General features: G+C 39.9%; 1 protein-coding gene across 13 annotated transcripts in view; it reads left to right on the forward strand.

Moving 5' to 3' along the window:
* Window positions 1-25,933, forward strand: part of FHL1 (four and a half LIM domains 1) — a 63,833-nt gene that overhangs the window by 31,047 nt on the left and 6,853 nt on the right. For 3 of the 13 annotated variants that reach the window (XM_032264023.1, XM_032264031.1, XM_032264037.1), the window contains exon 1: window positions 18,659-18,892. The exons of the other annotated variants lie outside the window; for them this stretch is intronic. In XM_032264023.1, coding sequence (XP_032119914.1) covers window positions 18,871-18,892 — 22 coding nt within the window. In that variant the 5' untranslated portion in view covers window positions 18,659-18,870. Of the gene's footprint in view, window positions 1-18,658; window positions 18,893-25,933 lie in introns of those variants that run through there. 13 annotated transcript variants of the gene reach the window in all.

Raw genomic sequence — 25,933 nt, forward strand, 5'->3', positions numbered from 1 at the left:
TCTCACTCTGTTGCCCAGGCTGAAGTACAATGATGCAATCTTGGCTCACTGCAACCTCTGACTCCTGGGTTCAAATGATTCTCATGCCTCAGCCTCCCTAGTAGCTGAGAGTATAGGCATACACCACCACGCCTGGATAATTTTTTGGTATTTTTAGTAGAGACGGGATTTCACCATGTTGGCCAGGCCGGTCTCGAACTCCTGACCTCAAGTTACCCACCAACCTCAGCCTCCCAAAGTTCTGGGATTACAGGCATGAGCCACTGTGCCAAGCTGATAGGACCATTTCTATACATATTAATTAGGGCTACAAATTCATAATTTACTTAAGGTACTCTGTGTGCTTCTTCCCCAGAACCAGTAGAGCTTTCTCTATGGGTGGTGGTGAGAGCTTGTGTACATAATTGTCAGCGTGCACAAGCAAGAGGATTTATAATCTGGAGTGTCTTTTGTTTCCTACAGTGGTTCAAATGCAAACTAGTTGGAGAGGGTGAGTTCCACCTTTTGCATTGGCTCATGGAACAGGTTTGAACTGGAAAATAGTACAACGTGCTCCAGTATTTTTAGCCTATCTCTGATGTTCCCAGCTCTGCCCTTTGAATAGTCAGTCCTTGTAGACTTTACACAGGATCTTGATCTGACTCTTGGTCTTCTCATGGGTGTTTTCCATTTTCCTTACTGGGGCAATCTAAGGCACAAAAAGTAGAGGATTTGCTCAGAGTTACTGTCTTAAATTATACCCCGATTTCTCCAGGAAACTGGAAGCTTCTGAAGAGTGAGAAGCCTGATGTTTCCTCTTATGTCCTTCATATCATTTGTTATTTAGTGCCAGAGACGTAGTAGGCATTTGCTAGAGATACAATTAATTGAATGAAAGGCATTGTGTAAAGTACAAACCATAGCATTACCGTGATATTACACAGGACTGTCTCAGGATCCCTGTTCCTCTAATATCCATATTCCTGAGTTGTTGGAGGATATCCTTGAATAGAACTATCCCTTTTCTTTGGTTGTAGCATGGCATTATTTTTTCCTGACATGTTATCAGCAAGTTTTTCAAGCAGAAAAGTTGAAATTATACAATGAACACTCCTATTCCTACCACCTACAGTCAACAATTAAACATTTTACTATATTTGCTTTATCAAATATCTATCCACCGTTAGTCCATCTTGATGTTTTGGATGCATTTCGAAGTACGCTGAAGGCATCTGTAGGCTTTACCCTGAAATACTTCAGCTTTATCATTATGTGGTTTCAGTTTTGATTTTCTTAGAGCTGCTTTCAGATTTGTTGAGATCCTGACATTTATTTTGATGGTAGCTAAGGAGAGATAAGTCAAATGTGCAATATGCTCAGTTTTCAGACACTGGGAGTTTTTCATTGTAACTACCAGGAAGTATGCAGACACATATCAGTGCCCCTTCCCCCCTTCATTATAGAGTCGCATTATTTGTATTGTTGAAACTTGGAAAGCCAGCCTAGGAAACGCAGTTGAGGGGCTTGTGGATATGAATGAAACCAGAGAATTGGGGTTGAGAATAGTAGGGCAAAATGTTAGAGTTAGCTGCTATAAGGGGAAGATAGAGTTGGGTATAAGGAAGGGGGAAGAGATTCAGATCAGGAAGTTACCAGCGTGATGCCACTTTCATATATGAAGTCTAGAGAGGGTTTGGTGGCGGTTTATGACACCTAAGGGTCATGGATTGAATAAACAATAAGAGTGCAGATAGAGCCATTCCAGTCTAGTTGTTTTCATGTTATATTCCATGGAACATTAGAATTCATAGAAATGTCTCAGATTTCACCAACATTTGAATTATTTTTTTGCAAGTATATTGAACTATTTTTTAAAAAACTAATAAGAAAACCCAATAGACACACTTGACTGTGTTTTATAGAAAAATTTAGCATCCTGGGGAACACATACTGATGGATTTTCTTTCTTTCTTTATTTTGTTCTCATTCATTCATTCATTCATTCGGAGATGAAGTCTCACTCTGTTGCCTAGGATGGAGTGCGATGGCACCATCTCGGCTCACTGCAACCTCTGCTTCCCAGGTTGAAGCGTTTCTCCTCCCTCAGGCTCCTGAGTAGCTGGGATTACAGGCGTCCACCACTACGCCTGGCTAATTTTTTGTATTTTTAGTAGAGACAGGGTTTCATCATGTTGGCCAGGCTGCTCTTGAACTCCTGATCTCTGGTGATCCACCTGCCTCAGCCTCCCAAAGTGTTGAGATTACAGGCGTGAGCCACCGCGCCCAGCCCTGATTGACTTTAAAATAAATAAAGGTTATTAATGTCAGCCTAAAATAAAGTTTTGACTAACACTTATCTGTCATCCATCAAAGTCGGGGTAGTATTTCTATGTGGGAATAAAGACAAAAGGTCCACAGCAGGACCATTACACTAAAGCCATGGGTGTTAAGGCATTGGCCTGCAAAAGCTGAAGTTACGTTTTGGTTTCCAGTTACCATGAGCACTTATCCATCTGTTATATTTAGATTTTTTTTTTTCCTAGTACCTTTAGGAATCTGACGAGTATCTGCTTTAAACTTGAAACGACCATACAAGGGTAGAGATGGTTAGGGTGCTGGTGGCTGGCTACAGTGTCATCCTTCAGATGGGCCTATGTGAGTGGATTAGGAAACCTTCAAAAAGGTCTCTATTCTGGCCCAAACTCCTCAACATAGTCTGAAAACGCATGTGTGCAGTATTGGATTTCATGATGAGATATGATGTTCAGGGCTTCTTTGATTATGCCTAAAAACCTTTAAAATGTGTTTGGCAGATTTCTTCCATTTGGAGTTTGTGGCACTCAACTTTGGCGTTTTTCATTCCAGATTGTAACACATTCTGTGCCCATAGTTTGAAAAACGTTTTGGAAGCCAATACCTCCTTGTGTGTAGCTGAAGTCAATTTTTCTTTTTTGAGACAGAGTCTCGATCTGCTGCCCAGGACTGGGGTGCAGTGGCGTGATCTCAGCTCACTGCAACTTCTGCCTCCCAGATTGAAGCAATTCTCCTGCCTCAGCCTCCCGAGTAGCTGGGACTACAGGCACGCACTGCCACACTTGGCTAATTTTTGTATTTTTAGTAGAGACAGGGTTTCACCATGTTGGCCAGGATGGCCTTGATCTGTCGACCTGGTGATCGGCCCACCTCGGCCTCCCAAAGTGCTGGGATTACAGGTGTGAGCCACTACGCCCAACCGCTGCAGACAATTTTTAAAGGTTTTGCTGATGTATATTTTATTTTCCTCTAACATTTATTAAGATCTTCAAAGTTGAAACGACTTTATAATGGCCACCTTTATCTCTATCATCACAAGGCTGCCATTAATAGCATTTTACTCTACCTGTTTTATCACGTATCTATCCGTCCCCCCATCTATCCGTTCATCTTATTTTTGGATGCATTTCAAAGTGAATGTAGCAGATTTCACCAGTTAACTTTGTAATATTTTATATACTTGAAGTCTAGCTTTTTGAATAGTACAGAAATGTGCCTAAATTGGTATAGAATGCTGTGAAAGAACATGTAAAATAAATGCCCCAGTTTTGCTGGGAAAAATATTTAGGAGCCTTATTTTAAAAGTAACAGGTATTCTGGAATCCTGGCATGGAGTTGGAAAAAAAATACTAGCTAAATTTTAAATTGGAACTTTTTTGTGACTCAGACATTGCTGACCCCTAATAAGGAGGTGATACACTTGTAAATTTTATTTTCATTTCAGGCAGGAGCCACGTAACTTCCAGTTCTTATAGAGAGGCAAGATCATCTTGAAAAGTGTTATAGACATAGAGTATTTGTCACTCCCACATAATCGATTGCATTTGGAAGGCAGAGGAACAGTTAACTGAGGACTAAGTTGATCTATGCAGGATCTGATTCCAAACCGTGGTGTCAAGGTGTTAAGTGCGAATTATTATTTTTTTTAAAGAAAACACTCTTGTTACAATTTGGTCAGAGAGAATGGGATGGAGATGAAAGGTTCTCGTGTACGGCTCTTGCCCCTATTTATGTGGAAAGCACTCTCCACATCCTTGCAAAGCTGTGTTGTTGTTCCCTTTATTCTCAATCCCCAGAATTGTGTCCAAACACTCTCTCTTGGCCCAGGGGGTTGGCGGGTATGTTTCCCTCTGGAAGTCTTCACTAGCACTCTTGAGTTAGCTGGCAGGAGATCCCTTAAAACCATTTCCAAGCAGTTTTACTCACTTCCCTATAGGGGCTAATCCTGTACTTTCCACTTCAGTTCCAGCTGCTGTTGCTTGGGAAGAAACAGATTTCTGCTGTGTTCTTAAACTCCAGACAGTCCACAAAAATTTAGTGTATAAGAACAAAGAGACCAGGCGTGGTGGCTCATGCTTGTAATCGCAGCACTTTGGAAGGCTGAGGCGGGTGGATCACCTGAGGTCAGAAGTTTGAGAGCAGCCTGGCCAACATGGTGAAACCCCATCTCTACTAAAAATACAAAAATTAGCCAGGCATGGTGGCGGGTGCCTGTAGTCCCAGCTACTTGGGAGGCTGAGGCAGGAGAATTGCTTGAGCCTGGGAGGTGGAGGTTGCAGTGAGCTGAGATTTTGTCACTACACTCCAGCCTGGGCAACAGAGCAAGACACTGTCTCAAAAAAAAAAAAAAAAAAAAAAAAAAAGAACAAAGAGGGACAGAAAACCTTTGGGGCAGGGAGGGATTAGTTGGGGGATATGGGTGGGAAACCTAGTGATTAGATATATTTAAACATGTCATGTCAGTGTAGAACGTGAATTAAAAAGAAATTACATATGGATAGTTGTAAGAAATTTACCAGTCCCTTCAGACAGACACATGACCCTTTAAAACCCATTAAAACTCCTTGGCACAGTGGAATAATATACACTTTAGACTTGGAAGAGACTATTAGGTTGCAGTATTTTTGATTCCTCTACCACTGAGTTGCTCTTTGATCTTGGAAAGTAACTGACATGTCCTGAGATTGTTTCATAATCACCCATAATAAAACTGATTTACTGTATATAGTGAATAGTTAAATTTAAAACTATATCTAGTTTCCATTATAGCTCGTTTATGAATTATTTTTTAGCATTTAGATGTTAACATTAAGCCTTCAAGTTAGATTTAATTTTATTTGATAAAAAGTTGTTTCGTGTATGAATACTTTATATTCTGTAGTTCATACATGCAGAACCACCCTTAATTAAATGATATTTCCACAAATCAGTTTGGAAGACTTTCTTCCTGCAAAACGTATGTTTAAAATACATAAAAAATTGATGGGACGATACACTTATGGTTAGTACGAAAGTGGAAAGTGTTTTAGATTTATGCTTAGGACAGGTGATAGTACTTGAGCTTCTATTCTTAGTTTGACCTTGCCTCCCCCCACCCCCTTAAAGCAAGACACTTAATCTTTTAAATGTCTCAGTGTATTCATCTATAACACCTGTATTCGTATTTCATGAAACCGGTACCTGGTTTATATTTGGTAGCATTTGAGCATTTGATGTAGAAGGTGGCATGGAAGTTCAAATTATGTAGAGAGTATTCGTATGCTGAATGATAATCTTAACAAATTACTAATTACTACATTTAGAAAGTTACAACTCTGGAGGGAATTGATATTTGATATTGTTTTCCTGTGTGTTCTAAGTTACCACCATAACAGTAGGAAAATAAACCCTATCCTGGCTGTGTTACAAAGGGATTAACTCACTTCTTCAAGTTGTTACTAAATCTTCAGCCCTTTAAGCAACAGAAATAAAAAAGGTTCCTTATTTTGATTCTTCCCAAATAAAGTTTAATAACTAACTGTGGCTTATTTTTTTCTTTTGTTGAGGGCTTTCCAAGTTATTTTCTTTGTAAAAGATGGAGGATAAACCATGTCAGTTACTTAAAGCAACTAAAAATACCCAGTATAAATATGTAGAGGAGTATGCTTTTGATTTTTAGATCAAAGCGAAGAAGCAAGATTTTATGGAGCTTGCTTATTATATATTTGTTCCCAGCTACTTGTGCTTTTTCAAAGAATTAAATATTAACTAAATGCAAGAGGATTAAATAGCTAGACTTTAAGTAAAACTAAAATACCCATATTATCCTTGAAAGTTTAGGATGACATGAAAGAGAGGGAATCCTTATCATGGGGCTTATCTGTCTTTTCACAATGACCTGCCACTAGATTTTATAGTATATGATAAAGTTGTGTGTGTTTATTGTGAAAACTGTGTAAGTCATATGAAAAATCAAGTCTACTTGGAAAATTAAAAGCATTACCTACTTGGGTACAAAGCCTGATTTACTTCTTTTATGACTATATTATGATATATTTCTTTTATGACTATATTATGCTATATTAAAGTTTGTGTAGTACTTGGACATATATTATTTAATTTCATTTCTAAAACATTTCAATAGGGAAAGCAAGACAGATATTAATATTCCCATTTCATAGATGAGGAAGAAAAATTGACTAGTAAGCAATTCAGCAGAGTCAGAGATTGCATTTGAGATTTTTGATTCTAAGTCTAGTGTGCTTTCCTTCGGTTACAACACAATTAAGTCAACAAAATTTACTGTTATTTTCATTAAATGAAAACTTAAAATCAATTAAAAAATTTAACAGTATAAAATTTAACAATATGAAAACACCATTAATTTAGTTTTATGAAGTTAATTTTTATGAAGTTAATTTTTAATTGATTTTTGAATTTGCTAAAAGTGTTTTAAAATAAGTATTCTGTTTCACAATTCCTGAATTAATCTCTTCTCCTTACATTTCATGTTCCAGTATGATAATTTATATAGGCTTTAGCATTTACTTATGACATTAAATAAGTAGACAGTTTGAAGGGAATTAAGATTAATTAGGTCTTGCAATTCTTACAATACTCCTGGTTTGCCACGCTGAATTGCCATGACATGACTGGGGATCCCTGTTAGAACATCTAACAAAAATAGCTGCTAATATACTTAATTTTAAAATGGTTTATTTTAAGCTGCTTTATAAACATCAACCCCTTTTCTGAAGTCCAGAGTTAATTTTTAAAAATGTTCACTGATACTGTAGTGGAGGTGCTGGTGACATTTCTTTTTCTTGTTTATCTTTAAAGACAGGGAGATGCAATCTAAGTTAGGAAATCAGTGATAAATAGTCATAGAACATGGGTCACCTGGCTTCAATTAGTTATGTGACCTTTAAGAAAACAAGTGCCCATTTCAGAAAAGACTGACCTTTGAAGCTACAGACATCAAGCTACCCTTCTACTTTAAGGAAGAAACAATGACAGTGTTAATTTAAAACTCTGATGCAGACAGAGTTGAAAAATCCCTGACAGATTTATATAACGAACGTGGATGGTGTTTTGTTTTCCCAGCATGCAGTTTTAAGGTCAGACCTATGACTCAGAGCTGTGCACTTCCCTGGTGGTATGCATCAGTGACATGTTGCCAGTCTAATCGTCCAGAAGGGCTTGTGCCCAGCTCAGCTTGCTCCATTATAATCCCCAGCTGAGAAGCCACCTTTCATTTTTTAAAATAGATAAGGAAGACAGCATGAACATTTGAAACTCAAATACTATATGTGCTTTATAACCTTTTAGTCTGAAGACTTGATGAACATTAAGGTGCCTCTTTAATTTCAAGAAGTAGAATTTCCATTGCCACTAATCCATCATGGTGTGGTGCTGCATGAAACTGCTGTGTGCATTGTCAGTATCAGCGTTTTGCTGAGTTTACTGTTTTTTAGTTCATTGGCAAGGCATTGTGGATTTTGGTACAAAGAGCGTGGATTTGGAATCAAAAGGCACTTCCTCTCTGGGTGGCTGATTAGCTGAGGGTAACCTTCCCATAGTTGGCATGGGATTTCCAGATGGCATCCTCTCTGCATGAACAAAAACAATGTGCCATTTCAGTAAACTTTGGTGGGTGCTGCCTGACCCACTCCAGATCTTTTCATCTCTTTCTTTTACTCTCTCCCTTTCTTTGTCAAAACTTCCATTCCTTTAGTGTGGCTGATCTCTTTTTGGGGTTAGAAGAAACCAATCTGATTAAACTAACTTACTACTGTTTTTACCTATCTTATAAAAATGTATATATTTCAAGGCTGGGCACAGTGGTTCACACCTGTAATCCCAGTATTTTGGGAGGCTGAGGTGGGTGGATTGCTTGAGGTCAGGAGTTCAAGACCAGCGTGGCCAACATGATGAAACCCTATCTCTATTAAAAGTGCAAAAATTAGCTGGGCATGGTGGTACGCACCTGTAGTCCTAACTACTCAGGAGGCCGAGGCAGGAGAATCGCTTGAGTCCACGAGGTAGAGGTTGCAGTGAGCTGAGATCGTGTTACTGCACTCCAGCCTGGGCGACAGAGAGACTCCGTCTCAAACAACAACAAAGTATATATTTCTTACAGCATTGTTTGTGATAACAAAAAAAAAAAAGACTGGAAACAATTATTTGTCAATAAGAGACTGATTAATTGTGGTATAGCTACACAGTTGGATACTATGTGCATGTTCAAAAAGTAGAAGCTCTTTACTGACAAGGAAAATTCTCTAAATATGAATAAATAGAACTAGGAGTAGAATAAATAGAAAAAGCAAGGTGCAGAAGAGGATGTTTAGTATACCACTATTTATCTTTTTTTTTTTAAACAAAAAAAGGAAAAAGAAAAATATATATAGCTGCTTATCTTTTCTAAGCCCAGAATCTCCAGAAGCATAAAGAAGACACTGGTATCATGGGTTATCAATGGAGAGGGGGAAGTAGGTGTCTGGGGATAGGTAGGGGAGGAAGACTTTTCACTATGAATTCTTTCACACCTCTTCAAAAATACATCTTTGGAAATCCATGCAAAAAAAAGAATGTTCCTAGCAGTATTACATAGTGGCTGAAAAGTAGAAATAACCCAAATGTCCATTACCTGCCGAATGGCTGAACAATATGTGGTGTATCTATACAATGGACTATTATTCAGCCATAAAGAGAAGTGAAGTACTGATGCATGCCATAGCATGGAGGAACCTTGAAAACATTAAACTAAGGGAAAGAAATCTGCCACAAAAAGCTGCATATTGTGTGATTCAATTTTTATGGAAGCATTATGCAAAGTGAAAGAAATCAGTCAGAGAAGGCCATATATTGTATGATTCCATTGCCAGAAGTGGCGCATCCATAAAGACAGAAAGTAGGTTAGTGGTTCCCAGGGGGTAGGGGTGGGGTATGGAGAGTGATGGCTAAGAGGTCCGGGGTTTCTTTTGGGATTATGAAAACATAAAATCAGAAAGTGGTAATGATTAGTATACATTATAAATATACTAAAAACTGCTGAACTGTACACTTTATAAAGGTGAATTTTATGATATATAAATTGTTTATTTTAAATTTGACTTAGAGATGGGGTCTCACTATGTTGCCCAGGCTAGTCTTGAACTCCTGGCCTCAGGTGATCCTCTTGCCTTGGCCTCCCAAAGCACAGGTGTGTAAATTATATCTCAGTAAATAAAATAACATAGAAAAACAACTTGAAGTCATGAACATGGAAACTTTAAGAATCACTATGAACATATAAAACAACAACTTAAGTTTTCACCTAAGAAATGTTTTCATTCTAAAATATTTTACATATTATCTCTATAACGAAAAAGGGCTTCATGTTCTTTAGCCACCTTCACTCACACTCACCTGGGATATTTTCATTTTATAAGGGAAGATTATTAACCCAAATGAAGCCCTGATTGATAAATTTTTGCGTAAAATAACTAAGAAAAAATTGAGATATTGTACCTGCAGGCCCTGCCCAGGCTGTGCCAGTAGGAGAGGAGATATGGAGCCAAAGAGAATCTTTTGGACCAGTGTGCCCCTTCTCTCTTCACAGATCATCCTAGAGCTGTCCTTGACTCCTTAGGCTGATACGACCCTGTTTGCTTTCTTGTGTTCTCCTGCAGTGAACTGAGGCACAGGGTTTAGGGAGCCCATCCTGATGGGAGGAGATTAGCTTTGGAGCTCTGTGATGAGATCTGTGGACCTGAAAATATAGCGTCTCCTCTCCTAGTCACTAACTGTTTATGTATGGAGAGTGACAACTGAGAGATCCGGGGTTTCTTTTGGGTGGGGATGTGAGGTGCTGGGTCATTGTGGACATACAGCATCTGGTCTGTCCACACACTGGTTAGGTAATAGTTTTCTGACACTCATCCCAACTCTAGATGCTTTAGCCTGAGTTCATCTTGGGGTGGTTATGGGGGAATTGACCACAACGTATTTTTGGTCAAGACTTGGGTAGATGGTGTATATTTTGATTCTGCTACCTCTGGGAACTTGGACATTGCTATACCCGCCCAAGCTATGTCTCAGCACAAACAGCCTCATCTCCTGAGCTGCTGAGTCCTTTCTGTAAGTGGCTGATGAGATAGGGTCTTTCAGATCCATGTCCTTGGCATTTATTCAGAATTAACTTGCAAATACGAAGCTAATCTGCATTCTGGCTGGAGCTGTCTGATGGATATAGGTAGCCTCTTTTCATGGCTCAGAGATGTGAACCAAGGGTGGCCTGCCTGATGAATTAGTGCTCATAAGGCAAACGCTTATTTGTTGTGTTGGAAAATTTATTGACTCTAGCCAGAAAAGGTCTAATCATCCACTGAGCTAACTGGGCCCTTTTATGGCAGGGAGGATGTAGGGAAGACCCTCCCCAACTCAAGACTGGCAGGTGACTTAGACCTATTGGGTATTTGTTTCATTAGAGGATCAATAGAGCAGAGATTTGTTCTCCCTAGGTCTCAATCATTTGTTCATAAACCCTCCTGACACGTATTGAATCCACAGCTGTCTCCACTTTGCTGTCGAGCTGCTAGAGGCCAATTCCTCTGAGTCCCTAGGACTTTGAGTTTTGCCCTCTGCTGCCCTAGACATTCTCAGGCTCATGGTCCTTGCAGCTGGGCTCTTGGCCAACATCCTGAGCTCTTATCTCTTTTCCACATATCCCCTGTGAATTAGTAAACTTGATAAATTCTATTTGTAGGAATCTGCTGCTTGGGCCAGCCACATTTTTAGCATGTAGTTGAATTAATAATAATATATAGTGCTTACCGTGTGCCAGCCACTCTTCTAAATGTTACAAATATTTACTGCTTTATTTCCCACAATGACCCTCTTACATAGGTACTATTATCATCCCCATTTTACGAATGGGCAAATTTAGTCACAGAGAAGTTAAGTGAAACTTGCCAATGTCATACAACCAGTAAGTGGTGGAGGCAGGATTCAAATCCCGATAATCTGGCTCCAGTCTATGCTCTTATCCACTGCACTATATTCTCTTGAAACATTATAAAATAGATATACTAATCTCAGGGCAAATTTCCTATTATTTGTTTTGGAACTAACCATGTTAATTGTTCAGCCAATCTCATATAAAGTTAAGCCTTAAATTTCTTTCAGGGAAGCCTTCAAAAATAGTTAAGGTCCAGTCTAAAACATTTTATCTGAATTTCATTGAAAGCAATAGGACAATCACTCCTTGTTTTCTTTTCTGTACCTTAGACAATCTGGTCTTATTTACACTTAGCAAGGTATATAATTCCCAAGTTTGTTCTTGTTGATTATCACACTGATTGGAAATGAGCAAGAAGGGCGGGGATGGGAGGTGAATGTGGTGTGATCTTTCCAAGTACATGTCCTTTGGCGGCTTCTGCTCCTCTAGCTGCAGACTCTCCTTGCATTCTCCTTTCTGGACTTCGTGTTCCTGTCATTCTGTTTCATGCACTTGCTGCCTGGCATGGTGAACTTGTTGCTTGACTTTAAGGGCTTTGAAATCTCTCGCTCTTGTTCCTTAAGTGTCAGCCGTTTTAGGTAGAGCCTCTGCTTCCCCATCCAGACTAGTCCATATCTCTCTCGGCTCTGTGTCAACTACCGCTTCCAAGTTATCTCAGCCAAAGTTTATCCATAAACTTTTTTTTTTAAGTTTAATACAGTTTAATTGAGCAAAGAACGATTCGTGATTTAGGTAGCCTCCTGAACCAGAGTAAGCTCAGAGACTCCAGCATTAACCATAACTGTGGCTGAGATAACTTGACTGGACTCCTGGTGCTGCATGAGAGAATCTGCAAAATGTGTCATCAACACACACAACTGTCCCTTAGTCTCAGGGTGTGTGACCCAGATTAACATCTGTTGATTAATATAAAGTCATAACGAACCCCATTTGCCGTACGTAGCATTCCCAAGATTTACACTATCATGAGTAAAGATCCCAGACACCCAGCTTCTAGACCTGGAGTGGCTGTTAACTCAGGTCATCTCTCCATCTCTGGGCCTCAGCTTTCCCATCTGTAAAATGAGGTGATTGGATTAGGTGGTATCTAAGACCATTTCCAACTCTATCATGGGATCTTTATGAAGCTGGAGACACTCACAGACCTGGTCCACTTTATCTTCAGGTCTGCCATGCCCCACCAACTTGTGGAGGAGGCTATACTCTGTCCTCACTATGCATAGGTAGACAAGCAGGGAAGACAAGCTGCCATTCAGGGCAGTAACCTGATGGCAGATCACACACCAACAAGATCACTCTGCTTCTGCAGCTGAGTTTTCACAAAACAGTACCTGTCCTGGCACAACAAAAGAGCTCCTTCCATAGAAAGTTATTTCTGTTTGCTCTCTCAGATGCAAATAACTATGGGCCACCACTCTCCTCTGTCCACCTGTAAGTACTCCTGCATGGAATTTGAATCAAGACACTGCTCAGGCAGTCAAATGATGGCCTTCAGGGAAACTTGGCAGGTGGGAGCCAAGTGAGCTTTCACTTTATGTACTTTGAGTCCTCCGGAAATCTGGATTTCCCCTGCTATCAAAATAGACAATGCTGTTGCCTAACAAAATATAGACTTCCTGAGTGACATCCAGGTCACAGCTTGGTCTCTTTCCTCCTGCTATGTTCACGCTTCCACTTCCGTGCACTATGTTAAGTTCAGATGTTCTACTGACCAAACCCCAGAGAACCACTTATGAGTCTTTTCAACCTTTACTTTGAATTCTAGGGCTATCTCCTATTTGGGGTTTGAAAACACCAATGCATAATAAGATAATGTATTAATTATAGTTTTTTGGTAAATACAGATTGTATGTTACTAGCCTTGATGTTTCACACCAGGAAGCAGAACTCATGAATTATAACATCCCTGAACAAGGCAGTTGATCTCAGTTATCAGCATTAAGAATAAGGGTATGGATGGAAGCTTATTTGATTTGCTCTTCTTTCCTGTTATGGATATTAACCAGTGGGGTAAATTATAGAATAGGGTCATGGAATGTTTAGCCCTCAAGCATTTGTCAGAGGCTTGAAATGTTCATAAAAGGTGGGCTTGGTGAATGCCAGGACTTAGCATGATTGAAAGGGTGTTTTGAGTCATGGTACATGGCAACATGGAAATAAAACAGATATATCAGAAGTAGGTGGTAGAAATAGACTGGAAGAGAATTTTAGCATCTAAAATATGACAAGGATTTATCCTTACCAGCTTCTCAGTTTCTTGAAACATTTTCCTTTGATTTGAGAATCTGTACTTATGTTACATATTTCCTTCTAAAACATTTTCTGGTTTCTATTTTCTTTACTTCTTTTTGCCACTTCTGTTTTTTGAAAAATATAATCCTAGGTATGCTCCAAAAGTCTTTTTTTTGGTGTTTTCCTGGTAGTGATTTCTGGTTATAGGCCCATAAAAGTATCTATAGGCTGTGGTTGGGATAGTTCCTATCTCTTGGTAAAAGTCTAGTAGTAACACAGGAAGGGGGCAGACTTTGGGGACAAGAGACATTTAAAACTGTTACTGATCATGTCATTACCAAAAATCAAAGGACGGGGCCATGGCCCATGCTTCTTAATCTCTGTGCGAATACTATAAGGGAACTTCTAAGCCCTCATCAACTGTGAAATGAACAGGTCTTCAGTTGAGTTAATTAGCATTTTCCAGGTGATTTGTTGTTTACAAGATCCTTTATTTCGTGTATCTTATCTCATTTGTAACAGATCTTCTTCTTTCATAGTCACCTTTTCCTTCTCTCTGAGATTCAGAGACCCTTTGGGGAGGCCGAATTTCAGGTTTGCTTTCATTTGAATCTTACAAGACCAAATCCCCCCTCTTGGGGTTCCAGGGGTGCTCCTTCATTTTAGTCTCTGACAGGTATGCCATGAATTGTGACATTTAAGCAGTGACTTTGCAAATTGGACTTGTCAGTAGGAAAAAGTACTCTTCCCACCTTAAAGATTGACAGGAACATGAGATGGCTGAAGCTGTCCTGGGCTGTTTTCTGGCAAGAGTACATAGGACAAGAAATACTCCGGAGAGCTCAACATTGAATCACATCATATCATAGTGCATGACTAGTTGCTTTAATCTTGCAGTTGGACTCACTCAGGATAAATTGTTGGCAGAGGAATTAAGTAGCCTGACAAAATTATATTCAGAAAAAAAACTTGCAGTATATTAATTTATTAGTAGTAGGCATGAAGAAAAGAAGAGTAAGGTTTAAAAAATGGACATGTAACCACTGATAAATCCACAAAGACTCCATTACAGTTTGTTATCAGCCTCTTGCCCCTGGCCATGACTAATGGCTAGTCATTGTCTGAATAAGTTTTTAACAGTTTGGAAATTTCTTCAGGAAAAGAAAAATCTAGTAAAGGGAGAAGGGTGACCACAAGTCAAGCTGTGAATGAGAAACTACTGAAATGTGGGCCAATTGGGTCACTGAATTTGCCGTGTTTGACTCTTCGGTTGCACCACTTTGAACTTTTGAAGTTTGATCCTCCCAGTGGTGTTTCTGAGGTAGAGAGGCTGGGATTAGATTGCAGCCTGAGAAATCCCACAAACGTGATTCTACTGTAATCTTACTGTTCTGTCTTGCTCCTTGATAACTGGTATCCCATTAAAGGGGGTTCATTACTGACATCTCAGAAGAAGCTCATTGTGAAGTCTAAAAGTGCCACTCTTCCCTACACCAGCTCTGCCTGCCATATTCCCCATTATTTTCCCAGTCACCCAGAGTCACAACTTCAGAGAGATCCTTGGCTCCGTCCCCTTCTTTCAGTCTTTACAACCCTGTCCCACAGTGTCCCTTACATCTAGTCTTTCCTTTCCATGCCCATTGCCCTGCCTCTCATTCTTTCAGTCTTACCTTGCATCTCACTGGAGAGTACCCTGTGCTGTCTCCCTGCCTCCTCTCTTCCTCTGAGATCTGCCTGCCTGCCTGCCTGCCTTCCTTCCTTCTTTCCTTCCTTCCTTCCTTCCTTCCTTCCTTCCTTCCTTCCTTTCGTTCTTGTTGCCCAGGCTGGAGTACAATGGCATGATCTTTACTCACAGGTTCAGGCGATTCTTCTGTCTCAGCCTCCTGAGTAGCTGAGATTACAGGCATGTGCCACCACTCCCAGCTAATTTTTATATTTTCAGTAGAGGTGGGGTTTTACCATGTTGGCCAGGCTGGTCTCAAACTCTTGACCTCAAGTGATCTGCCCACCTCCACCTCTCAAAGTGCTGGGATTACAGGCATGAGCCACCGCCCCCGGTCAAGATCTGCTCTTCTTATCACTGCTTACATGACTCCATCTCATTCATCCCTTGTACCAGTTGCAGAAAGGTCCTCCGGGTGTGGCTTTCTCTCCTCTCTAGCTTTAGGTTCCACTACTTCCTTATCCTGTACTTCTGTCACACCCCAACCACCCCAGCTGCATCCTGCTTCTTGAACATGCCCTATGTTTTTCTCATTCTTAGCTGACATGGTACCTTTGTCTTAGAACACTCCCTCCCCTTTCTCTCCATGTCAAAGTCTTAATCATTTTTCAGGGACCAGGTCAAATGCCATAACATCCATCAAGTCTTTTTGATCCCCAAACTAGATGTAATCTATCCCTGTGATACATCTCAGGAACACTTTATATCTTGCTTGTAATATTTGTCAAGCTCTGCCTTACATGGTAGTCATTTGTATATTTATTTTGTTACACTTGGAAGTAAGGATTGTATTTTATTCTTTGTGAGCAGCAAAATATCTTGCACCACTAGGGCATCTGTTCAATAAGTGCTTGTCATATACAGTAAAATAATGGCTGGGGTGGCATTATCCATAGGTGAACCAAACAATAGGTCATAATGCATCTGTAGATAGTAGGAACATAAGGATGTCTATATAGATAAACCCTGAAGTAAGTGATTCACAGAGGATCACATGGAAGGGAACCTTAGGGAGTTTGATGCCTAGCACTCACTGAAGAAAATTGTCCTGATATTGCTAGAGTATGATACTAGAAGGCCTGAAATGTAACCATCATACACCAAAGAGTTGCTCACCAAACACCAGCCAACTAGACCAATAGTATATAAAGGTGCTTTGTAAACAGTACAGTGATTCTTAAGGATATTATTAAGCACCATACTGTTAATGTGTAACAAGAGTGACTCAGATGCCAATGAAAACTGTGACTTCAGGTACCTGTGAAATAACCAGCAAGGGTTCCAAACCACTGATCCAAGACAGGACAAAGTTGCCAACTATTCTTCCTAAGAAATTGTTTTTCATCATGCAAAGGGCCTTTTCTGTTTTGGTTTTGTGGAAGGTCTAATTTTGTGCCTTGAGGACATCTGCAGTAGGGCCAGATGACAGAGCAAGCAGGCAGTTGTCATGCTTCATGAAGTTTTTAGGAAGGCAGAGTTACCTGTTGATGGAAATGGAAATAACTGGAGTAAATTCTGTTGCAGGGCTAAGCTCCCAGCCCATGCTGGCTGGTCATAGTTAACTAATTCGTGATGGTCAAAAAGTGATTCTCTTGTCTTTGAATTTTCTCTTTTATTTTAGGCAAAACAGATTTGTTTTTTGATAGGTTCATAAAGCTGTCTGTCCATATTCTGTTGTCACTTTTCAAAATGATCAGGAACCTAAAGAACTACCATACTTGCTAAAAGGAGACGCTAAGTGATACATAGCTTGAAACAGGAATTGACTTCCTAAAGGAAAGCAGTTGGCACATCAAGCACTGCAAGAGAGGCATTTCAACATACATGGGCCCTTCCTAAAAATATACCTTACTAAAATAAAAAATTCAGGGTTCATTAAGGTTAATCATCTAATAAAGTAAGAGAATTTTCTCTAGGTGAAAAGTTTCAGTTTATTTTAGGGGTGTGGTGGTGTTACAACTGGCTAATCTCCCCACCATAATTTAATCAGGCTGGATAAGAAAGAGACTAGAAAGGCATGGAGCGAGAGCACAGTGTAGCGTGTCTTCTTTTCCCAGGCTTATTTTTTTTCCCCAACATGTAATAAATTTGCTTGTAACAACCTGGCTTTTATTGTATCATTTTCTAGCTAAATGGGAGTTACCGATGTCAGCTACCTTTTAGAATAACTTTTCCTTAAATGTTTGAAGATCATAGGAATTGGGAAACTCATTCATTGATTTATTCAGGGAACATTTACTGCTCACTTACTCTGTGCTGTAGGAACATTAAGACAAGCAAAACACTGCCCTGGCCCTCAACCTGGTAGGGGAGACGTGTGAATAGGGTCAAAACCAGTGGCATGCACTGTTCAACAAGACAGTGGCTATAAAGGTGTACCAGCGTGAAGGTCAGCTGCCTGCCTTGAAGTTGAGTGGCCAAAACCACTTTCAGGATTGCAGGTGAGACTATGTTTTGGAGGTTTGATGGACTTTTTAGTTATTTAGTTCATTCTTTCAAGGAATCGTTATTGGAGGCTCTCCTGGGAGCTGGACAGTGTTCTAGGCTCTGGGGCCACTGCAGTGGGCTCCACTACTAAATCCCTGCCTTCCTGGAGCAGAGCAGGAGATCAGACAACAAGGAGAGAAATCAGTGCAATACCAGCAGACTTGAAGTGGTGAAAGGAACAACCATGGGGGCCCCTGTGCCCTCCGTGAGAAGGCTAGTGAGGCAGGACTGAGGGAAAGGGGGCTGAAGATAAGGCCAGAGAAGAATTTGGGAGAAGATCCTGGAGGCACTTAGGGGCTTTATTTTCCTAGAGCACGCTCCTAATGACTAGCCTCCAACCATCTGATGGCCTGTTGAGCTGTTACAACATGTTAGGTTGATGTCTTTATTTTCATTCATATTTTTCCTTTTATTGTCCCTGACGTTGAAAAGCAAGAGGTTGAGTTTGTGAGACAAAATGTCTTCATTGTATCTGTGGTGGGGATACACGTAGTCTCCCCATCTTGTTCTGTGCTGCCTGCCGTTAAGGAGGTCGGGTGATTAGAATTGCTCCCCTTTCTGGTACGGTAGTCTGGGTAGTCTGCTGATCTCTGGAACATACCAAGGAGGGTGTCGAGTGACAACATCTATAATCCCCTTAATCTCTATATTCATAGAGTCTAATCTCCTTGAATTACACTGGTAACATAAGTCTATCTTTCAGAGTTACTTTTATCATTAACAGCACAAAAATGTATTATTTATAGGGCCAAATGCAAGCTCTTGAGGCATATAAAGTGGATTAATAAGGTTGGCTCAGTGTTAAGCTATGCCAGAGCCGAGTCCAAATTTTATTCCGGTACAGGGATGACTTTCTATGTGGCCTCTCTGGCTCTGGAGCTAATTTGGATGCTGAGTAGCCCCGCAGGTATTTATATGTAGCGTTTGGTATTTTTACTGGGTCCTATTCTTCTCCCTTGGATCACCTAAAATGGTTAAGAATTTTCTAGTGGGATTAAGGTTGTGATCTCTGGGGAGGGGTGGGACATCTGCTCTCGGTTATTTTTGTGTTAGCTGCTTCCCCTTAAATGTATGTTCACAAATGAGCCACAGCCTTATCAGCTGGGGTTGAGGGAAGACGGGTCTAGGTGCTGCTCCTGAAATTGGTCTCTGAGCCATGGCTTCCCATAGACATTCAGGTAAAAAATTAATGCTCTTTATCTTATATTGAGCACAGTTTTGTTAGGGCAGTGAATCCATCATTTGGCTAAAAGATGGTTTTTGATGAAATGGTTTTAGTCTTGTCTGAATAGTAAATAAATTATAGCTTGTCTCTGTTTTGCCTTTGCATTTCATGCTATTTCAAGCAAAATATTGTTCAAGTACAATTAACAGTTTGAGTGGCTTATTTTAAAAAGATGTATATAAACATGTTACCACTATATTTTACCTTTTTCAGGACAACTCATGAAACTCTAAGAGATTAGGTGAGGAAAGGTTTTTCTGCTTAGGAATTTTTGCTTTTCTTTATTCTAAGATAGAATTCTTCATCTTGTCAGTGCTTTAAATCTAAGGTGTTTGAAGAAGGTAAATCGAATGTGGAGCCGGAAGGAGGAACACTTGTAACTAAGAAAGTCCACAATGACCTAACACATCTTCCCTTTTTCTGACAATGTTTTGAATCTTCCCAAAGTAACAGCTATGGTTCTTTTGATATGATAAATATGTTACCGTTTTTAGCAGAAAAAGGGGCACATTTTGGACTCCTTAGGTCATAAGCATTTTCTTCTGGTTTTGTAACCTTACAATTAAGGAAGCCTTTTGGCCATTGACAAGAAATCTATGAATTAGGGGCTGAGGGGACAAAAGCCCAGTCCTTGAAGCCAGGAGGGTGGCTGTGGTCCTGTGGCCCACTGCCTAAGTAACGGCTCCCTTTCTTGGAGCTGCTAAAGTCAGGCAGTTGGGTATAAAGAAGGCATTTCGTCCTGTTTCCCAGCTTTCAGATTAAGAGACAAAGTCTTTATCTATGGTTTTTTGAAAAAGTCTTTAAAAAATTATTATTATACTTTAAGTTCTGGGTTACATGTGTAAAATGGACAGGTTTGTTACACAGGTATACACATGCTGTGGCGGAAAAATCATTTTTTTAAACTTGTTGCCTGTCAATATTTGAACAATGGAAATTTCTCTTTTTGGGGTTTTAAAGTAAATATGCTGCAATGGAATTACCTACCTTAATGAATTAATATGCAATGTCTTCCCTGTTCCCAAGTGTTCAAAAGTTGTGTTTTTTTTTTTTTTCCAACCCTCAGGAACTGTTTCACAAACATGGTACCAAATGCTTGAGATTGTCGTTATCAGCCAAGATACACATTCTCTGTGTGTAAGCAAACTAGACAGCTGTACTAGTTGTCCTGATGAACCTTAAATGCATGTTACCTGGTAGAGTAACTCTTCATTTTATTTACTAATTAAGTGACAGAATAGTGACAGAAAGTTTAAAAGGTGACATATTTACAGCTTGCCCAACCTTGGGTTTTAAATTGCAACAAATTCTTATGTCATTCTTGTGTATGTAAGTCTGGAGGCTATAATAATTGTGGCTAAATGAGACCAATTATTTACACCTTTTAGATGATTTTTGAAATCAGGAAATAGCATTTTGTATTGCATCAGGTTCATAGGTTCATGAAAGCAGAGGAGAATCAGTCCATGAGAGAAGTCCTCATAGAAAATCAGTGTTGCCCTGAAATAGGCTCAGTACGGGCAAAATAGAAGCTAGGATAATTGGATCAAAATCCATTTTTAGTGACTGCCCATATACTGAGAGGACATTTCAGGGACAAAAAAATGTATACTCTTGACATTGAAGACTTTCAGTCTGCAAAATTATGTAGATTTAATTTCTTACCCTTTGGCCTTTCAAGTCGAAGACTAGGATTGGGGTGTGGAGGGGAATCAGGTCACTTGCCATATTACACAGCTGTCGATTCCCTTCACCCGCCACTGCTCAGTGGGCTACACAAGCCTGTCCGTCTTTTCTTGGGGCAGGGATGGAAAATGGGAGGGTAGGGTGAAAGGAGAGTAATTAAACTGGATTGGCTTCTTAAAATTCAGAAGATTTGGGTGAGGGTGAAACTGAACATTTTGCACTTTTAAGGACCACCAAATGTCTGCCTACTGCTTCACCACAACTGGAGAAACTAAAGACTCATGCTGTTTTGCTGCCGGGTCAGAGATGCTTTTTTCCCATATGAAAGAGGGGATGTGTTGTACACAATCTGTGCAACATCATGAAAAACCTTCAGACAGACAAAATGGTGCTAGAATCGAATCTGGCCTGCAGGAAGTTCAGTGGCACATTTTTCTTTTAATAATCTGTATTGAGCCCTCCCGCCACCCAATATAATCTAAAATGGCATTAGTTCTGTATCAGTGACCCCAAAAAGATTTGTTTTTTTTCTAAATGCAGCACACCAGCGAAGTTGCTAATAACATTGAATCATTCTGTACACGTTCTATTTTGAAAGGAAAAAACACTTTCTGATTTTTGTATGAAATTGTATGAAAGACTACTTTTCAGCCGTGACTCATGAGCTCCATCTCATTGCAGCTACTTAGGTTCTTATTCCCAAACGTCTGACGACACCTCCAGGTGCCTTAGCATGTCTGCTACACAAGTGTCCTATTCATCGGTTAAGGCTTTGCTCCATTTGTTGAATGTTCTGAGGAAAGCATTACACCCTTTCTGTAGACGCCAGTATTTATACGTGGAGTCATTAATGTACTGGTATGTTGGATTTAGTGATGAACAGATCTGAAATAACGTGGTTTTTCTTTCCATTTGGGTTGTTTATTGTTTACACTGTACATTACACCCTTCAGGGAAAGCACATAGAAAAATGCTACCTACTCACTTTGTCCTTAAATATTCACAGTTTGAGCTACTCAGGCATGTGGGAGAAAATGAACACAAGGAATAAATACATGAGAAAATACATGTAAAAACACAAGCAAGATTTATTAAATACAAATTGAATCTCCTCTAATGAGAGGTTTATAGTAAAAAAGAGAAAAATGTCATAATGTTATATTACTCTTATATGTACATGATTTAATTGAAAGTCAGAACTTTTAATTAAGATACTGAGGTTTGTTTAGGCACCTCTCAGCATGTTGGATGTAGTTCAGGAATGTTCTGAAAAAGGAAGCTTGTTTATATAAAGTGAAAAATGATGTGTCTTTTGAAGTAGGCATAGAAAGTCAGGCTACCCTTTTGGAATAAATATCTAAAATTTTATCACCCAGCCACATTTATAACTGCATTCTAAGTTTGTAAAGCTTTTAAATCAATTTTTTAAATGAAATTATTTAAAAATGATGCCTTTTCTGTCATAGAAAATTAAGGGACATTCATGTGACCCTAAGGTGTAGGTTAGACTTCAGCACCTTACAGGCCATAGGAGATGATTTTTAAAATCAGGAAATAGCATGTCATATTGCATTAGGTTCATAAGTCCATGAAAGCAGAGGAGAATTGGCCCAAGAAAGAAGAGAAGTCCTTACAGAAAGGAAATCAGTGTGGCCCTAAAATAGGCTTGGTATGGACAAAATAGAGGCTCAGATAATTGCATCAGAAACCACTTTTAGTGACCATTCACATACTGAAGTTTTAGAAACATGGTTGTGGTAATTTATCTCCATCTGTCAATGAACAGGCATATACTGAGTGATTCCTGTATACAAGGCCCTAGGTTAACTACTGGGGCTTCTCGTGTATGGGCAGAACTTTTTGTGATAGAGAAACCACTTGTTAACACTACGGAATGTATCCAAGTCACTCGGCACCGAAGTATGTTAGCAGCAGGGAATCTGTGTGGGTCTGCAGTAGCCTCAGCTCTTGCCTCCTCAAGGAAGAACAAGGCAGAGGGAGAGGCCAAGGCAAGTTTAGAGCAGAAGTGAAAGTTTATTAAAAAGTTTTAGAGTAGGAGGCTGGGTGTGGTGGCGCACGCCTGTAATACTAGCACTTTGGGAGGCTGAGGTGTACGGATCACTTGAAGTCAGGAGTTGGAGACCAGCCTGGTCAACATGGTGAAACCCTGTCTCTACTAAAAAAATAAAAATTAGCCAGGCGTGGTGGCATACGCCTGTAATCCCAGCTACTTGGGAGGCTGAGGCAGGAGAATCACTTGAACCTGGGAGGTGGAAGTTGCAGTGAACAGAGAGCACAATTACACTCCAGCCTGCGTGACAGAGTAAGACTCTGTTTAAAAAATAAAAAATTACAGCAGGAATGAAAGTAAAGTACACTTGGAAGATGACCAAGCAGGCTAATTGAGAGATTCAAGTGCATTGTTTGATCTTTGACCTGGGCTTTTATATGTTGGCATATAAAAGGGGTTATATTACTTCTCTTCTGATTCTTTCATTGGGGTGGGCTATCTGCATGCCCAGTGGCCTGCCATCACTTGGGAAGGGCCGCATGCACAGTGTTTATTGAAGTTGTACACATGCTTACTTTAAGCGGTGTTTGCCTTAGCAGTGGAACATTCCCAGAGGTAGGTCTTATACCAGTTGAACGCCACCATTTTGCCTCTTAGTGCTCATGCTTGAGCCCACTCACCCAACTCCTGAGATCTTACGGGGAAGTGGCTGATCACCAGTTTCAGGTGTTTCTGTCTATTGGGAACCACATTTCCTTGGTGCCAGCTGTGACCAATCATTATTTTAGAGTGAGAGGGAGTTTAGCAACCACCTAACCTTCACCTGATGGCCACCTGACCTTCCTGGTTGAGTGGGAGGCCCTCTCCAGCCGTGCTCATGTCTAATACCTACTCTAGCATCCCTGCTATGAACAGATGAGGGCTACACCGAGACATTAGAATTAGTCAAAGAGCTGCCCGAGGGCAAACATGCCGTCCACAAAGACAGGTGGTAAGGAAAGAAGCATTGTGATGATATGTAGCAAATGTTTCCTTCAAGGATGGCTGACATGCCCATTCCCAGATAACAACAATAGGTCAAGGCAGACATGTCTAGAAGTTTTAGAAGATTAAAAGCCTTCACATTTTATGTACTTAGAAATCGCTAAGGGGATAAAAAATTACTCCCTAAGAGATAAATGCCTAAGTACATGTAATTCCGTAAGGTTAAAGAGAGCCCAAAAGAAGAGGTAAAATAGTGGCAGGGCGTGGTGACTCTCGCCTGCAATTCTAGCAGTTTGGGAGGCTGAGGCGGGTGGATTACTTGAGGTCAGGAGTTTGAGACTAGTCTAGCCTACATGGCGAAACCCCGTCTCTACTAAAATAAAAATTAGCCGGGTGTGGTGGCATGCACCTCTGGTCCTAGCTACTCAGAAGGCTAAAGTAGGAGAATTTCATGACCCTGGGAGGTGGAGGTTGTAGTGAGCCAAGATGGCACCACTGCGCTCCAGCCGGGGAGAAAAGGTGAAATCTTGTCAAAAAAAAAAAAAAAAAAACGAAGTAAAATGCCATCTTCATTTTTCCCTATTTTCTCATCATTTCCAACAAAAGAAAAGGAAGTGCAAACTTTTCTCTCCTCATGAAGTGAAAGCTTGACAGTAACTCAGATTCTTAGGGAGCCCACACAGGATCTTTGCATGTGTGTCTCAGCGTTGTCATTTGTAAGCTGGCTTTTTAGAGTTGTTTTGGTCTTGTGCACATCATCCATATTTTATACAAAGTTGTGGTATGATCAGTAAGTATCTCCTCCAACTTCAGCTAACAAATAATAATAAAGTTAGAATTACATGCCATAAGCTAATTCAGGTTGCCCAGAGTTCCACTTGATTTATGGCAAAACAAGTACTAAGGTTCAAGAATTTGACATAGACATTGTGAACATACTTTAAGTATTTCTAGCCTGTTTACTTATTAGACAACAAATCCAACATTCCTAGAAGTGCCTGTTTTATCTTCACTAATTGTTTCCACACACATTAAAAGGACTCAAGTGAATTGTAGAAATCAATTCGAAAAGAATATGCCCTTTGAAATGTTTCTCCATCTGGATACAGACTGTAAGTTTAAGTATACAGTGGTGGGGAATAGAAGGTGTAAGGTGACCCTAGAGTTTTCATACTAGAGAGTGAAAAAGTCTTGCCTACAGCTAGGATTCAAAAATAGCATTAGATGAATCTCTTCTTATGGATACTATTAACTTGGGGTTGTTTCATTTAATTTTCCTTTTGCTTGGTTTAAGACCGTGTACTATAGGAATTATACAGTGGCCACTGACTTCATTGTCTGACGTTTTCAACACCCTTTGTTATTTCTATCTTCGTGAGTGAGCCATGGATTACTTTATCATCTGGATGCTTAGAACTCTGATCAAGTCATGTTCTAGAACTATGAGACTAAATGATGAAGAACTTTACATTGGTAATGAAAAAAGTTCTGAAAGTGTGTGGTTTTAATGTGTGAAAGACATGGCAGGTAAGATCTCTCAGGTACTCTGAACCATAATGCAATTTTCCTTCTCTTCAAAACCTCAACTTCTAAATGGCATTCACTGTGTTTTCTAGTGTTCTTTTTTTTTTTTCTTCTGTATGACACAAATTAACCTGTATTTTTACCATAAAGCTAGGATTCAAATACTAAGAGGTTTGACTCACCTTAGGTGGAACTTTATATAGTACTTTAACAGAAATATTTGGAATCCATTTCTGCTTATAAAGGTATCAAAAGCAAGTGATACTAAAGTGAGTAGGTTCAATGTTGTATACTAAATAGAGACCTTGGTAAGAGAGAATGAGGGATTTTCAAGTATGGTCCAGAAGCTAGTCTCTGAAAGGCTAAAGCAGCCACTGTTACCAGCCACGCAGGAAGCCAGTGCTGTCTAATCTTACAAATTCTGTTTTCTTGCCAAATGGGATTTAGGAGCAGCTGATAATTTAATTTATTACCACTGGCTGTTACTGGAGATTTTATTTGGTTTCTCAACTCAGCATTTAACAAGAAAGCAAGTCTTTGTTGAGGGCACAATATCAGTATGGCAAAGCTAAGACGAGGCTTCTGTGTGACGTGGGAAAGACCAGCAAGAATGGATTAAGGAGAGAGATTTTCCATATGTTCTCACTGTGACAGGTACTTTCTCTATAGACACGGAGGCTAAAAGCAGTTTAAAGCCTGCTTTGCCTAAACAGTACATAGTTCAAAAAGATAGGCCCTGCGTCCATTGTGTCTCTGGTTTTTGTTTCTAACCCATTATGTAAAGGAACA

This window comes from Sapajus apella, unplaced genomic scaffold (genome assembly GCF_009761245.1).
Source record: "Sapajus apella isolate SASKATOON/1434 unplaced genomic scaffold, GSC_monkey_1.0 scaffold141, whole genome shotgun sequence".
Lineage (NCBI taxonomy): Eukaryota > Metazoa > Chordata > Mammalia > Primates > Cebidae > Sapajus > Sapajus apella.